This window comes from Leptinotarsa decemlineata, unplaced genomic scaffold, assembly GCF_025532065.1.
Source record: "Leptinotarsa decemlineata unplaced genomic scaffold, Ldec_3_MD MMD2_tig00002159_RagTag_RagTag, whole genome shotgun sequence".
Taxonomy (NCBI): domain Eukaryota; kingdom Metazoa; phylum Arthropoda; class Insecta; order Coleoptera; family Chrysomelidae; genus Leptinotarsa; species Leptinotarsa decemlineata.
This window is the reverse complement of record NW_027412574.1, coordinates 3,082,702-3,100,115: the sequence shown is the minus strand read 5'-3', so window position 1 is coordinate 3,100,115 and position 17,414 is coordinate 3,082,702. Positions and strand designations below refer to the sequence as shown.

Genomic DNA, 17,414 nt, shown 5'->3' with positions numbered 1-17,414 from the left:
TAGCAATGTAATCGGCTCAGAAGAATTATTGAAATAACTCAGATTTGCATGGTGGTAAACTGCTAGCATCAAAATTATAGTGCTCTCGCGCTCATTCTCTTGGCTGAATAATTTTTGTGTTTAAGGGATGTTTGGTCACTACAATTTATCTGACTAATGAAATATAACTTTGCAATAGTTACCTTAGTAACATATTTAAAAATCAGACATGTAGAAATAAGTAAAGTTCATTTTTTATGGAGCTTTAAAGCGCCTGACAAAATTTTGTTCCATGGAAAGTATCTGACACTACAAAACATATATACAAATCAGCCATATAAATTTAAGTTAGGTAATTCTTATTTTTAGTTACCTTTCTTATCTGGTACCTGCCCAGGTGTTGCAAGGCGAGCTCCACAAGCAAGCAGGTATTCAAAAAACATGAGACGCTACTGAGAACCTAAGGTTTCATCCATGTATTTGAAAATAAGTTATGTCTGATCGCTCTGGGATCTTACTCTATGAGGAAGACACATTCTGTTGTATCGAAATTGGCCCATCTAGAGCTTCCGGCGGTTATCGACTCCGACAGGTACAACACAGACTCAGACTGTAGATGATACAAGAGGTATTTGAGTAAAGGAAGTTATGAATAGGGAAAATATATTTTTTTAATGATAAAAGCTGGAACACAGGAACTGAAACCGAAAGGTAGTTTTGAAAAAGAACTATTGTTTGTTATTCTTAAAGGAAGAGTGTTTTTTGTCCTGAAAGGAAACACTATTTTGCTGAACAATATATGCTTTTGACAGAACCTCTTGCTGTTTCCCAAAAAGCATATAGCACTTTTCATGCACTGTTTGAAACCTTTGGTGTAGTAATGAATATTACTATTTCAACACCAAACTGTCATTTTTAACACTTTAATCATCTTCAAGAGGAAGATTAAACAGTTTAATCTTCTTTAACACTTGTTTCAATCACTTGGTGATCGAAACACGTGTCGAAGTGTTGAAAATAACGGTTTGGTGTTCGGATAGAACTCCAGTGATATTCATATAGCACTTTGTAGATATTCCATTACATATTTCCACTTGTATTTATTCAGCCTCTCAAAGTTCTTTCCGAAACAACAATAAAAGTGTGTTTACAATCCATAGTTGGCTAATTATGTGTACGTTTTCAATCTGATAGCTAATTAAAACTTCATTGCAATGAGTTTTATCGAGTTTCATGTTATCTTTCGATAAATATAAACTTCAAATTGTTTTTGATATTCAAACTGATTTTAAATAATTTCTGAAAACAGATAATATATGAGTAGATTCTGGAACTATTAGCATCAAATGAATCTACCCAGTTTTGACTCTCTTCCGGATACAGTAACATTTTCACAGATTCAGTTTCAGAGACCTGAAAAGTCTAGTGTTTCTTAATATGACATAGAGAACGGCCACAAAATAAGTGAGGCTTGAAATTGTTAAAACAGGTACATGCAAAACAATTTTTGTGGCCTAACATTCCTTTGTTTGCACTCTTATGTAATAATTGGTGGAAAATAGGTGAAGATTTAGTATCAATCAAGTAAAAAATCATTTGGAATAATAACAAAATACTGGTATTTGATTTAATGAAGGATTCGTCTAGATGCATATTAAAACATCAACATAGCTGACAATATTTCTGTTCTGGTGGAGGAAGAGTGTTGAAAATAGATAAGTTAAATTTGAAGAAGAAGCACTTTGCGAATATAAACTTTCGTAATCTGAATGAGAATATATTTTTATTTGCAGTTTCATATAACAACAATAAAATGCTGTTGAAATGGTCTGGAGCTGGAGTTACCCTAAGTCCGGAGTTGAAACTACTGCAGTATAATATTCTTCCTTTGCTTCTAGATGAATCATTTGCCTATACGATGGAAAAGAATGGTAAGTATCTGAACATTTCAAGGAGAGATTCGGTAAAATGTTTTTTTAAGTTCAAATCGGACGTTTAGAACTGTTGCAATACTAAAAGTAACATATGGATCGTTGAAGTAATGAGATGGGAGAAGACGATGAGAAAATATAAAACTGCTTGAAGAAACTGAGAATATGGTAGCTTGTTTCCATGCTGCCATGTTTCCATGACTAAGATATTTTAACTGGAAAAGTTTTATATCAAATGAAATTCTCAACAAGTTTTACAAATATGAAAATTTCTCATTCAATATAGATATCTTCGTATTTGCATTCATGCATTTAAATTGATTGATGTAGCCATTACTACGTGGTAGATCATCATGAAAAATGAAAAATGAAACTTTCTATAATTTGACCACTTTTATGTGTAACTAACGTTAGTGCCGTTTCGTCCTATATGGACATTTTCAAACTAATACAGTAAATTTCAAAAACTACACCTCAACGATTTAATCTCCACAAACTTTATTTGAAAAATATATCACAACATGTATCGCTAAGACATTAGCTTTTTCAAGTGATTTATACATCAAATTATCCTTACATGATGAAATATTCCTGAACCCACAAATCTATGCCAAAGTGGACAAGATGGAGAAATCTGAAGTTCATAAGTGTCCGGAGTGGAATAGTGTTTATGTGGGACAGTGTGGCCGAAATTTCTCAAGGCGGTATGTTGAACATGAAAGGTCCTTCAGACTAGGTGAAAATGATTCGACATTCTCGAAACATTTTGGATGCAATCACAAGCCCCCGAATCTAAACGATAGGAAAATTTTGCACTATGCAAGCAAAGGTTGGAAACTCAATTATTTGGAATCCTCGGAAATTCATAAGTATAAGCATTGCGGATGTAACCTGCAAAATGATCAAATCGATCTTGTTTACTCACCGGTTTTCAAATTATCATACCCACATTGTCACAGGTAAACAAAATTCAGGTACTCAATTGAGTTGAGTACCTCTGCTATTACCTATAGTGGTGTTTAGTTATGTAAGGACATTATTATTTATTTGTGGGAAAAACATAGAAGGGTTCATTTCCCATTGTTCATGATTTATGCATTTGTCTTCCAAACTAGAAAGATTTTAATCAAAGTTTTTTACAATAATACAATTTCTCGAAGTGCGTTCTTCAAAATTCATGAATTTTTTGAGGAAAATAACAGAGTTTGTTCTATATTCTATATTCATTTCTATTGAGAAATATAGGAGATATATATATATACATATAGAAAGAAGATAGTCTTTGCTGACCAGTTAGGAATTAAACGGGTAAATATTTGAGTAAGCAGCAATTGAGAAAGTGTACTCTTTTAACAATATATTCCAATCATTTCGACAATATATACTGTCATCCTCAGGGAAAACTACAATAATAGAACATAAGACTAATTGATATTGTACAGTTGAAAATTATGTACTTACATTGTCATTGAGGTTGGACTCAGTGATGTTTAAAATAATTTTTGTTATTATTTGATTTTAATGTTGAACTTAGATTTGAGAAATGGGAAAACATTGAAATTAGTTTGGATAGTGATTCAAGATGATTATAGCTACACATCAAACAATTAAACATATGAACGTCAATTTTGGTAAAATTATTGTGAATCTAATGAATACATTCCTTTTTTTAATTCTAAAATTCTGATTTTGTACCAGGCCGGTACATGTGATCACAAAATAGGTTATTATACTAATTTTGAATGAAAATGGAGAAGAAGAAATAAATGACATAACAGTTCAGAAAACAATTACATTGTTGGATTCAGTATTGCCAAACTTTATCCTTACAGGAATGCCAATTAGATTATGATTATTTAAAGTACTATATTCTAATGAAGATGAATTTTTGAAATTATGAAATTTTTTTTCAATTTGTAGTAAAAAGAGTAAATTTCACTTAGGTGATTTAGATCAGTTTTTTTATTTAAGCAATGACTGGATTGTGATATGAAGGACATTTCAAGAAAAAGTCTCTTTGTAAGGTTAGATTCTTTTGATAAAATTTTTACATTATTATAGTTCATATTATGCCCTGTTTGATTAACATGTTCGCCTAATGCACATCTATGTGGGGCTAATCTGCTGTCGCTTTTATGTGAGGTAATACGGTCTTTCAAATTTCTGCAAGTTTGACCAATGTATATGCTGTCACAATTTTGACAAGGGATATAATATATAACATTTAATTGATGAGTAAGAGGTGTTTTGTCTTTTATTTTGGTAAAGATAGAATTAATGGATAGAGCGGTTTTATAGACAATTTTGAAGTTATTGTTGTTATTAAATTTGTTAAAAATTCTCACAAGTTTAGGTGTTACCTCTTTTATATATGGAAGTGATACAAAACGTGGGGAAACAGGAACTATGTCAGAAGTATTGCCATTCAAAATATTATTATCATCATTAATTATTAATATTTCATTGAATGAAGACGGAGTACTAAACAGTATTTTATTTAATAAAGGTTCTAGATATGAATTATTTTTAAACAACTTGAAAAGAATATGTAATTTTTTTTATGGAAAGAACAATCGGAAATACAGAGTATACGTTGTTTCATCTATTTTATCAAATTAACTTTCATGGATTGTTTGTGGTATGAATGATAATTCATAAATCTAACCTTACAAAGAGAAATTTGACTGACAATGTCGAGTGGGAAAATTCTGAATAATACTCGAACTACTAGATCTCTTATTTTCTTATCACATTTCAGTAGGTATGTGTAAATTTTGCTGAGACTATCAATCAGTTCTTTTATTCATTGAATGTTCTTCGTTATTAATATGTATCATTTCCAAAAATATTCTTTCAGTTGTATTAATTTCACTATCTAAAATATTTGGGTTTTCTAAATTAATTTTATGATCCTCCGAATTAACATGTTCTGTTAATGCACAAGAATTAACATTTCGTCTACAGTCGCTTTTATGGAAAGTGATGCGACTACTTAGAGGTCTAGATGTTTGTCCTATATATGTTTTAGAACAATCCATACAAGAAATTTTGTATACTAAATTGGGTTTTTGTTTATTTGAAATTGGAGCTTTCAGTTTACTATATAATTTAGATATAGTAGTGACTTTTTTTTTTGATATTTTGAGGTTATTATTACGGAATACATTAAATAATGTATTAATGTCACAGCAAAATTTACACATGCCTTCTGTAATATGATAAAGAAAATAAAAGATCTAGTAATTGGAGTATTATTCAGAATTTTCCCACTTGACATTGTCAGTCAAATTTTGAACAACTGTCATCATTTCATGTTTTTTCTATCTGTTTTTGAACCATTTTATATTTAATTCTCACGTTAGTAAGTTCTCCATATTCATATATTTTTCACAAGATATATAATCTCATTATTGTAGTTGTCCTGACGAAGGTGTGAAATATACCGAAAGCTTGACATGTAACAAAGAGTTTTCTTTGTAACAGCCCAGCTATTGACTGCATTTATGCAGTCAAGCTGCTGGAAAATAATTCCATGAAAATCAAAAATAAATAGATGAGTACTTGATAAAAATAGCAGCTATTTTTATCAAGTTCTTTCTTGGTTTTTTCCCGTTTTGTCTTCAATCGAGGACCGCCTGCCCGGTACTGACGATGCCCAATAGGCTGAAACTGCTGTATACCGGTGGCTCTTAAATTGAAATCAATATGGGAATGATCAAAGAGTACTCATCTATTTATATATATATATATATATATATATATATATATATATATATATATATATATATATATATATATATATTCAAACAAGTGTTGATGAAGGAAAATTTTTGTTCAAATACAATAAATTAATATAATTTGAAAAATATATCATTTGCTGATCTTTCTGGTGTCGAATATCTCTCGTATGAGACTTGTTTTCATATATATATCAGCATTATCGGTATATCGAGCAGATTTGCACTGTTGAGACACTTAGTATATTGAAGAAGAAACTGAAATTATTCATTTTTACATACTTTGCTTTCGTTTACTTCAAAATGGAATGAAGTGTGATCATTTAACATGGTTTTTCACGTTTCAAAAAATTATGTAAGGTATATTACTAAATTTTTCAGGAAATTTCTCCAGATTGACGGTTCAGTTTCGGTTCGAAAGACAAATTGGTCATCATTTAATTCAGACATTTGCCCCTTCAACTTTGGTGGTTGTATTATCTTGGTTCAGTTTCTGGTTAGATTTGGATGCAATACCAGCTAGGGTAACCCTTTTAGTCACATGTTTATTAACTTTGGTCACAATGTTTACTGGACTGAGATCCGATATTCCGGCAGTTGCCTATGTGAAGGTAAGTTATTAGAAATAAAACTTTAGGTTTTCTGCAGACCATTATACAATTAAGACTTTTCAATTTATACATTCCTGTAAACAATCATTCTATACAAGATGTTCCTTAATGATATGCGAGTATACAAGGGTGCAAATCCCCATGGGTGCAAAAATGTTTCGTTGAGAAAATGTCAAAAGAAATATATGAAAATTCTACAATATTTCCATTTGGAATATTTCAGTGATATTTGATAAGTAGCGACTGTTGATGAAAGTTTATATTTTTCAACTTCTACAGTGTCGTGGGTACGGAAATTGATTTCGACATCTTTAAGAAAAAAATGAACTTTAAACTTTTTCGTTCAATTTGGGATGAACGAGTCTCATTGAGTTTTTTTTCATGGTACGTCGTTTTTGGGTGAAAATATAAAAATTGTAACTTCAGTTTTTGAATTAATTACGCGGTGTCACTTGATAAAGCTGCGCATTTTTCGATACAAAAAGAAGTCTTCAATTCAACAGTGGAAAAGTTGAATGTTTGTTCCTCAATGAAAATATTTTTAAATCCCTCGTTCAATTTTGAAGCTCTATTGAGTTTTTTTGTGACCCGCCATTTTCAAGTAAAACAATTCTAATCAAAAAAATTGTTATAAAAATTTTTGAAAATGTCTTCCTTCACTTAATATACATGCTTCAAACTTTTGATTAGTGATTAGTTGAGAGAGAGAGAGAGAGTTGGATGGTCCCACCAGAAAAAGTTTCTCTGTCCTACTCATTGAGCTTATGTATAAAATAAATGGCGATATCTCCGTAGTCATTAAAGATAACACCATCAAACTTGGTATCACTGGATTCCTCATGATCTTCCCTAACCGCTCTTGTGATAATATATAGGATATCCCTTTTGAAAATCAAAAGTTTTTGTCATTTTTGGAAAAGCCGGAAGTTCAATTTGTTTTACAAATATTTCAAAAAGTGCCGTCGAATGAGCATATTCAATGTTTCAAGTTTCAGAAATATCGCTAGAGAAATAAAGGAGAGAAAGTGGGTGTAACATAAGTCTGTGTCACACGGTATATATACAGGCCGTTTCTTTCATCATGTGGTAACATTGCTATATTCTAAACCTTAATAGATACGAAGACGATTAAATGGGAAAAAAGGTAACTGTCATCGGGAACAATACAATGGTCAAAGAAATTTTACGGGGACTCTCGCCCTTCTTGAATTATACGGGGAAAACAAAAAATGCTGTTACATACAACAAATACAATGGTCGAAGAAATTTTACAGGGACTCTCGCCCTTCTTGAGTTATACGGGGAAAACCAAAAATGTTGTTTTTTGTTTTTCTCGAATGGAATTGTTATTTCGGAGAATATTGAAAAATGGAAAAGGAAAATGTTATTGTATTCGAAGTGTATCTAATATGACGATGTAATAATAAATATTCGATAAAACGTTTCGTGTTAACATGGTCACTATCAACTTTTTTTTTAATACGGACAGGTCTTTTTTATCACAGATATTGATAAAGCAACAAATTCACAATCCAAGGGTATATCACATTTGATATTTTATAGCGTTTCATTTGAAATAACTACCATCATCAGTGACAACAAAATTAAATTACAGTTCTGTCGTTACTTCTTTTGTAAATTGTTTCGATTTCTTCAAAATATTATTCAGACAACCCAATAAATTCGACAGGTAATTATCAATTATAATTCTTAATATTTTTATTATTCTGAATCCTAGAAGTAACGAAAATATCAGTTTTTGGTCAAAATTCGATTGTTTTATAATTTGGTATGATCAAATAGCATCTCAATTCATTTACCATCTTGAACGAGTAGGCTTTGCTTGGTTTGTATGGCATGGAAAATGAATGCGTTGTTGATATCTGTTGAGAAGTGTCAGAAATATGAACATATCAAAGATGTATTCAAATGATGAAAGGACTGATATGCTATTCAGTTATGGAAAATCAAATAGAAATCCTCTTTTGGCAAGGAATATGTATGTTGAGCTATTCCGAACTTCCAAATATTTAGACGATTAGAGAGAAATTTGAGGTACTATGGTGCATTTGACAGAAAGAAAACAAAAAAATGTGTGGTTACTGGAAGTGTGAGGAGTTAAATAAATGTTATGGGTTAGCAAATATTACCACATAAAAATTTACACAGTGAAAAATACCTTTTTTTAATATTCAGGATTGTTCAGTCATAAAAATTATGCTAATCGAGATTGTTCTTTACGAGAAATTGTCCACGAAATGGGGCTTTCTGTAAAATCCACCAGAGCTATTTTAAAAAAGAACAAATATAAATGCTACAGGATACGAAGTTCATCACCTCAATGAAAATGATTATGGAAGAAGAGTACGATTTGCGAAGTGGTTAAGACGTAGAAATAGGGAAGTTGGAAATATTTGTAAAAAAAATAATATGGACTGACGAATCGAAATTTACCAACAATGGTTGGTTTAACAGAAATATTCATTATGGGTGGAATAATACAAATGAACATTTACATAGGGAAACCAATTTCCAAGAAAGGTTCGGAATAAATGTTTGGTTGGGAATTGTGGGAACAAACATCATTGGCCCTTTCTTTTTCGATGATCATTTGAATACTTAGTGAAATGTATCTTCATTTTCCATTCAATGAATTCGATGGCTACTTAGATGAATTGCCACTGAATATCCGCCATGAAATACAATATTTCCAACAGAACGGTGCTCCTTCCCATAATGCAGCAATAATAAGGAAACATTTGGATGCAATATTCCTAAGAAAATTGATCAGAAGCAATGGACCAATTAACTGGACAGCCCGATCCCCAGCTCTTACTCCTTTAGATTTTTTCTCTGGTGATACATGAAGGATAATGTTTTTTCAACACCAAGTGCAGATATCGACCATCTCAAACGAATAATAAGAGATGCATGTATTAGTATTACACCTATTATGCTCGAAAATAGCTACAGAAATTGTCTGGACCGAGAACTTATGTGCATTCAACAAAGATGTCGTCAATTCGAGCATTCAATGTAGATTGTCATGCAGCTTTGATTTTCCGTATTGGTTTCATTTTCACCAAAAGTTCATGATGAAATAAATTGTTTTTCTGTTTGATTATTGTCACTGATGATGGTGGTTATTTCAAATGAAACGCTATAAAAATATCAAATGTGATATACCCTTGAATTGTGAATTCACCGCTTTATCAATATCTGTAATAAAAAAGACTAGTCCGTATTAAAAAAAAATTGATGGTGGCCATGTTGAGACGAAACATTTTATCGAATATTTATTATTACATCGTCATAGTACACTTCGAATACAATATCATTTTCCTTTTCCATTTTTTTTATATTTTCAGAAATAATAATTCTTTTCGAAAAAATACTAACAACAGCATTTTTGATTTTCCCGTATAACTCGAAAAGAGCGAGAGTCCCCGTAAATTTTCTTCGACCATTGTATTGTTCCCGTCTTCGTATCTGTTATGGTTTAGAATATAGCAACGTTACCAGGAATGTTTCAAAAGAAACGGCCTGTATATATCGTGCAATGAAAAGTTTGAAGTCACAGTCTAGTCTCATAGCTACAACTGAAAACTATCATAATTATGGTTGTTGTATTTTGTAGAAAAATGTAGTTTATGAAACTGAGAAGGTATAATAGTTTCGAATATGCAATTTTGATAACTTATTTGGTTTTGAATAAATTGTTTTTTTTAGGCTCTAGATTTGTGGATGGCAGGTTGCATGATATCAGTTTTTGCATCATTGGGAGAATTTGTTATCGTTAAAGTTATACATGGAAAATATAATATTCTCAAAAAGAAACAAGCACAAATGTGTGAGGTAAGTATTTAACAATACTAATATAGAATATTTACACAAAATTGTGCCTAAACGAGGAGTTACCATCAATTTTGAGTTAGAAATTACGAATATAAGAATTGATCTGAAATACATAATATCTTAATTCCCATGTAGTAATTTCCAGTATGGGAATGCGCCACTGAACTTGTTCATTTTATAGTTTGTTCTGAAGAAATTGAAACTTTACTTCCCAGAAACTCTTCAACTATAAATTTTTGACAAATTTATTTCTATATCGATTATTTTAAGTTCTCAAAAATGATAACTGGTGAAGTCCTCCACCTGATTTAAATTTATAAACTACCTTCAGTCTCATAGATGGCGCATCAATGCGTATGTGATATTTATCTGAATATTCCAAAGCGCACAATAATTTATTTTGATAATCTTATAATTAAAAACGTGATCTGCCTAGTGTTAAGCGATTGATCGATTATAATTGTTTTTTAAAATGAAATAATATGCGGATCAATCATTTCCTGGTCGGTTTGAATGTGGTAAATGTTACAGATTTGAAATACATAGAAGGAAAAACCAAAATAAAACCGATAATAATATCAAAAACTCAGCAATCAAGTGAAAGTAAAACTGTAATCTGTGGAAAAAACGAATCATTGTGACTCGAAATTTTAATTATGTGTTGAATAAAAAATGAAATGTGGATTGAATGCAAACAATAAAAACAAAAGCATTGAAAAATCGAAATGAAATAGTGAATGTAAATGTGGAAAAAAAGGCGATAATAGTTTATACTATTAGTTTAGAAACTCATTTGAATTACACTATGAATGAAACTTTACCTCCTGATATACCTGCGAGTATGTTTTCAACAGTTGGAAGTAAATAAACTTTGAAAATTGTTTCATATAAATTCAGAAAGATATAGGTATATTTTGCATTTTGCTGAAATTAAACTATCTATAAAAACATTAAACAGATTTTTTTTTTAACATATTTGAGCGATCCTAGATGAGATATTCAAACAAAATTTTTCTCATTATCACTTTCACTTTTGAAGCTAATTTGAAAAGTTGAATTGAATGGAAGGTGCATTATTGCATATCATATAAGATTGTCTGATAAATTTTGCCGCAATAACCTGCAATTACCCCTTACTGCATAGTATAGCAACCCGCGACAAAAGTTTAAGGAAAAAACAGGTTTTAAACAGATTTTTCTAAAACAGATATCTGTTTTTTATATTTTCATTATACAACGAATCATTCAGCACTCGCCATCATATTTTGCAACAAAACCATTCCATAGACTTCAAGTTCATTAGGATTAGTTAGGCAAGTTAACAACAAAAGGCATCTAGATGCCTACGAGAGTGTGGAAATAAGTAAACATAATAATATTATGAATAATGGTGGTGGAACAATACCTAATAGTATACTATATAGATTTGAAAGGGTTATATTTTTAGGAGTGATTAATTTTTGGGAAATTCAGTGTTCATATAGAAGTATTTGTTTCGAAAGAATTTTTTTTCTTTCGTGTAATTCAATGTTTATATGAAAGTAGCTGTTTCAGGAGGAATTTCTTTCAGTTTGTGTCTGAAAGTTACTTCTTTGCATGATCTACACATCCATGTATAGAGTTACTTATTTTCAAATTGATTACTTCCTTCCTTTCTTTGGAAGATTCTCTCATCCATTTTTTTGTATCAGATGGAGTAGTAGAAAGCCAAAAACTTTCTTTCCCAAAAAATATACTATATAGCTTGTTAAAATAATATTTTATTTATTACATGTACCTGACTATTACATAAGGACACATTGTAAAATTAATTTAAGACTAGTAGATGAGGCAATATGTGAAATTAATTTTATATAGCTTAGAATATTTTAATTATTAGATTTACTTGACTATTACATAAGGACGCATTGTAAAATTAATTCAAGACAAGTAGATAAGGCAAATTGTAAAATTATTTTCAGACACTCAAAACGCAGGTACGTAGAACAGGTAGATATCTGTATCTATGTATGGTATACCTGTATGGTATAAATAAGGATAGCTTTGTAAGTATGATTAGTTTAATCTTCCTCTTGAAGATGATCACTTGGTGATCGAAAAACGTGTCGAGGTGTTGAAATAACAGTTTGGTGTTGGGATTAAACTCCAGTAATATTTATTACTACACCAAAGGTTCCAAACAGTGCATCACAAGAAGGTTTCATACATGCAGCCGATCCGCGTTGAGTTTAACCGAGTCGGGTCTTTCCTGCACTGTAGTACTACAATTGAATGGAACAATGACGCAGGCATTTTGCAGGCATTAGCCTGATTGGGTGAGATGAGTACTGAAAGATTTAATTTTGAAATGCTTATTTTCTTATACATATGTATTTTTCGTCGATACAGTCTTCGGACTTAATGAGATTGAGTTGTGGTACATGGGATATTTCTATCCTATTTTTGAGCTCTGTTTACAGGATGGTGCTGTTACTACTTAACAAGCTTTCTCTCAGACGAAGGTTTCATGCATACAGTCGAGCCGCGTTGAAATCAGCAGAGTCCGAATCACATTGCTGTTTGGGTCGCTTCTTTTCTAGACTGATGAGGGGTAATACTTCGAAACCGGTCTGTGAATGATTTCCTCAAAAGATATTAGCATGATCCTGTTGCTGGATGAAAGCAAAACTATCCTTTATAAGATACCTTGCATACATGTCTGTGGGATATAATTTAATGTTCATCTCGGTATTAGCCAGGAAAGTAGTTGTTTTCGACAGGCATTCACCAGAACCTACTGTGTAGGTAGGTACGTTGGGAGAAATGAATATATTGAGATTCCATTTCGAAATGTTCATTTTCTAAAAATACGAAAGAACTGACTTCAAGTGGAAATCTTACATAGAAGTGTTTTTTTTTTGAATTCCCTATATTATCATTATTTCTTAAATGAAGTTGCATTCTTCAACACATACTCCTGCAATTTGCCCTCCTTAGCGTATTCGTAATTGTGAAGTTGATCGTTCTGATCTCCCACTGATTTGTTTTTGGGGCATCATACAGTGATGTATACATTTTCTAACATAATTTTTGTGCAGAATACTGAATCTTTTAGAAATAAGTAATGGTTTTGTTACAGAAAACAAACTCTAGTGAATGGATCTGCACCCCCTCGCCTGAATACAAACGTCATTCGGGTTATGGAAAGGTCACAGCGGACACATTCATCCCACTCCATTGGAAAACGGTAAGCAGGTTTTTCTTTCGTAATTCATTGGTAGTGAAACATCTTGAGAAAATAAATATTTCAAAGTGAACATTTGTCTCTATCAACGTACCTACCTACGCGATAGGTTCTGGTAAATGTCTGTCAAAAGACGACCATTTTCCCGGCTAATACGACATATTTATTTTCTCATACGTATGCATCTCTTCTCAATACAATATTCAGTTTTATTTTGATTCCTTTTAAAGTATCGATACATGGTACCATGTACCGATTTCTGTTTAAGCATTGGTACAAGGGTTGTTTCATTGCCGCTTTTGGGGCTTTGTTCGCAAAATGAAGCTGTTACTAATAGACTGTTTCACAAATGTTGTCCGTTTCAGTATCATGTGGTTTTGTAGCTCCATATCTCAATAAATATAGGGTTTTCTAGTAGGGACTTCCGAACTTTGACAATTGATAACGGCAATCTTGTTGAAGCTAAATTAGTTGTCTTTTATTCAGTCTGTTTTGCCAAATCATGGACGGATATAGCATTCAACAAATAATAAAATTGTTTTATCAAAATGGGTGTTCTATTTGGGCAACGTACTGCGCGCGTTTCCCATTTTATGGTTGCCATAATCGTCCGAGAGGACTATTTGCAACGCGGTCGATAAATTTGAGTCCACTAGTTCAGTAACCAATCGACCAACACTCATACATAGACATAACGCAAAATCTCTCGAGGACATCGCTGCTATCTTTGAGAGTGTGCTGAGAGTCGCTCAAAGAACTCGGCCTCTCGCAGATCACAACTTGACGAATTTTGCGTCGTGATTGGGCCTGCACCCTTACCAAATTCAACTGACCTGAAAATTGAAGGTAAACGACCAAAGACATCGACGTGTATTCGCTGAATGGGCTCTCGAGCAATTGACAACTGGCCTAATTTTCATCGAGAAATCACCTCCAGCGATGAGGCCAATTTCTGGATGAATGGGTATGAGAACAAACAAAATTTTCGAATTTGGGAAGATATCAATCCACATAACATTCAAGAGCGTCCAATCCATCCCGAAAAAGTCACAGGCGGCGTCATATTTCTTGGAGAACGACGTTGGCCAGGCCATCACTGTTAACGACGAGCACTAAAGGTTGGTGATTACCAACAGTCGCTTTGCTATCAATGATAAAATCATGGCGAAAACCGTAAACCACCACATCTTGGAATATTGTTAAGGCTTATCTTGGAGAGCGCCTTAAGGAATGTTCTGTAGTGCTTATGTTTTGAAAAAACTTGTTTTTGTGAATTTGATGATCTGGACACCTACGACATGTGGTTTCAACAAGAAGGCGCTACGTGCCACACAGATCATGCCACCCTGGATATTCTGCACGAGCGATTTGAGGGTATGGTCATCTCTCGTTTTTTTAAAGTCTCAGGTGTAGGAATGCGAATAAGAAACAAACCACAGCGGTTGACAAAGCCAACATAACCTATGCCATCGGTAAAATTCTGCCTGATTTATGCGCCAGAGTCATGAAAAGTTTGACGTTTCGAATTCGCTTCACTCAGAAAGTGGCGGACCTTGAATGATGTTATATTCCACATATAATGCCATCAATGTGTCTTTCAAATGAATGAAAAATGTCTTTGATTTCTCACACACACTCTGTATTTTTGAAATTTAAAGATAGGAAACGCTTAATGAAATACCCAATATTTATTCTACTTTGTCGTGGTATATACTGATCGATAGAGAATGTTGTATTCTATGCTTTGATGATGTTTTCTCTGATTTTCACCTCTCTTCAGTTAATTACTATATGATGTTAAGCGATTTTCGGCCAATTTTTTTCTACGACTTCGCATTGAAACAAAGCATTGCCCAAACAGAACAAAAAATTAACCAGGCATTTGACAATGATAGTGTTATTGAACGAACGCACTGTTTGACATTGGTTTACGAAATTTTGTTCCGGATATTTTGGCCTTGAAGATGAGCCCCGAAGTGGTCGACCTACAGTAACCCAGAACATGAATTTTAGGATCCTGGTGAGACTGAGCAATCACAAATAGTGTGTGGGATAGCGGAAGAACTAGGCGTCAGCTCCCATGCAATATTTGATAGCTTAACACATTGGAAATGTCAAACATCTCGAAAAGTGAGTGCCCCATTTGAACGATCGACAAAATTTGTCACGTTTTGAAGTCCCGTCTTGTTTACTGCTGTGCAACTAAAACATTCCTTTTTTGAATCAAATTGTCAAGTGTAATGAAAATTGGATACTCTACTGATGAGCCAACCATGCACTTCCCAAAGGCGAAAATCCCAACAAAAAAGACCATGGTTACTATATGGTTGTTAGTGGCTGGTGTGATTCACTATAACTTTTTAAAACCGGGCCAATCCATCACAGCAGAGTCCTATTTTGAGGAAATTGACGAAATGTACCGCAAATTGCGTCAGCAGCAGTCTGTAGTAGTCAACAGAAGAGGACTGTACCTGCTTCATGACAACGCCCGTCCTCACAAATCACTGTCCGAACATTAAACCAATTGAGCGTCGAAGTTCTGCCTCACCCACCATACTTTTCAGACTTTTTGCCAACCGACTATCATCTTTTCAAGCACTTCGATAACTGTCTCACCGAGAGAACCTTCGCCAATCAGGACTAGGCAAACACGGCCTTCTTCGACTTCATTGAATCCCGAGTACCCAATGTTTATGCTTTCAAAATTACCTAATACACCGTCGAGTCGCGTTGAAGTCAGTCGAGTCCCAGGTATAGTTCAAGTAAACGATATAGTAAACCTACCTTCCAACAGTTCCTCTTTATTTTGATGCGTAGATTACGAATCTGAAAGAAAAAAGCGGCGCTCTTTCTTATTTACAAAGTTACGGCCGTTCAAAGTTCAGAAAAAGGCAACTTTTCAGCCTTCTTTCTCACAAGATAAACTATTTAAAAACGGAAGCATTTATTCACTAGGTCACCTTTACAATTTATTCCTCCTTCCTTGACACTTTTCACTTCAACAATCAATATTTCACCAATGAAAATGTTAAAAAATGTACGGAGCTGCTTTTTGGTTATATATCTGTGTATTTTACGTTTTTAAGGTTAATAGTCTAGTTCACATGTACTGTTTTTGTAACATTTTTCAGCCCTGTCCAAAAATTACGACCAAGGTGTCATTCGATTCGTATTTTTGCCTAGAAAGTTTAAGGAAAGGTCCGAAAACGCTAAAAATCATGATTTTTTTCAATTAACATAATGCAAAAAAAAATTTTCGAATTGCTTATAAACAATGTATTTGTTTATAATAAATTTAAACAAACAATAAAATTTAAAAAAAATTGTAATGTATTTTTTATAAAATTATAATTTTCAATTTTTGATAAAAAATTGGAAATAACAATTTTTTTTATTTTGGCAACGGTAATCTATTTTTTTGCCTATTAATTCAGAAAAAGTTATTAATTAACAAATTTATAATTAACGTTGAAATTGGGATAATTTTTTTTACTGCGGATTATAGTTTATTGATGTATCCCAACATTACATACATTTTTTCATTCCTTAATATTTACATTTAATATGTTTAAATAATTTTTTTTGTTTATATGTCAGAGTGTCGAAAGGCGCGCGGAAGCCAGACTATCCGCTTTTCAGGGCTCTGTGAAAATTATAAATAATCGAGATACAGTTTCGGGAGTCGGGAATTTTTTTACGCAAATTCATTAATCTTTTCAAACCTTTTTTCAAATTTCCAAAATTTTGAAAATTTTCCGAGATATTAAGAAAAAACTAAAGTCCCATTTTTTTCACTTAATTGTTTATATTTTTTGTAATTTTTATCGGCGCGTTTTCGGACCTTTCCTTAAACTTTCTAGGCAAAAATACGAATCGAATGACACCTTGGTTGTAATTTTTGGACAGGGCTGAAAAATGTCACCAAAAAGAGCTAAATCGAGTACATGTGAACCAGACTATAAAGGCGTAGTTGGTACGACCGATGCTGTCAATATTCCTAAAGTGATTCAAATGTTTTTTGCCTTCATTCTTTGTATTTTTCTTATGACTCACGTCAAACTAAAAATCCAAATCTACG

General features: G+C 32.6%; 1 protein-coding gene across 3 annotated transcripts in view; it reads left to right on the top strand.

The window, feature by feature from the left end:
* Window positions 1–17,414, top strand: part of alka (glycine receptor subunit alpha alkaliphile) — a 44,474-nt gene that overhangs the window by 21,424 nt on the left and 5,636 nt on the right. For all 3 annotated transcript variants that reach the window (XM_023165060.2, XM_074177063.1, XM_074177064.1), the window contains 4 exons: window positions 1,773–1,910; window positions 6,029–6,258; window positions 9,988–10,113; window positions 13,232–13,339. In XM_023165060.2, coding sequence (XP_023020828.1) covers window positions 1,773–1,910; window positions 6,029–6,258; window positions 9,988–10,113; window positions 13,232–13,339 — 602 coding nt within the window. The remainder of the gene's footprint in view (window positions 1–1,772; window positions 1,911–6,028; window positions 6,259–9,987; window positions 10,114–13,231; window positions 13,340–17,414) is intronic.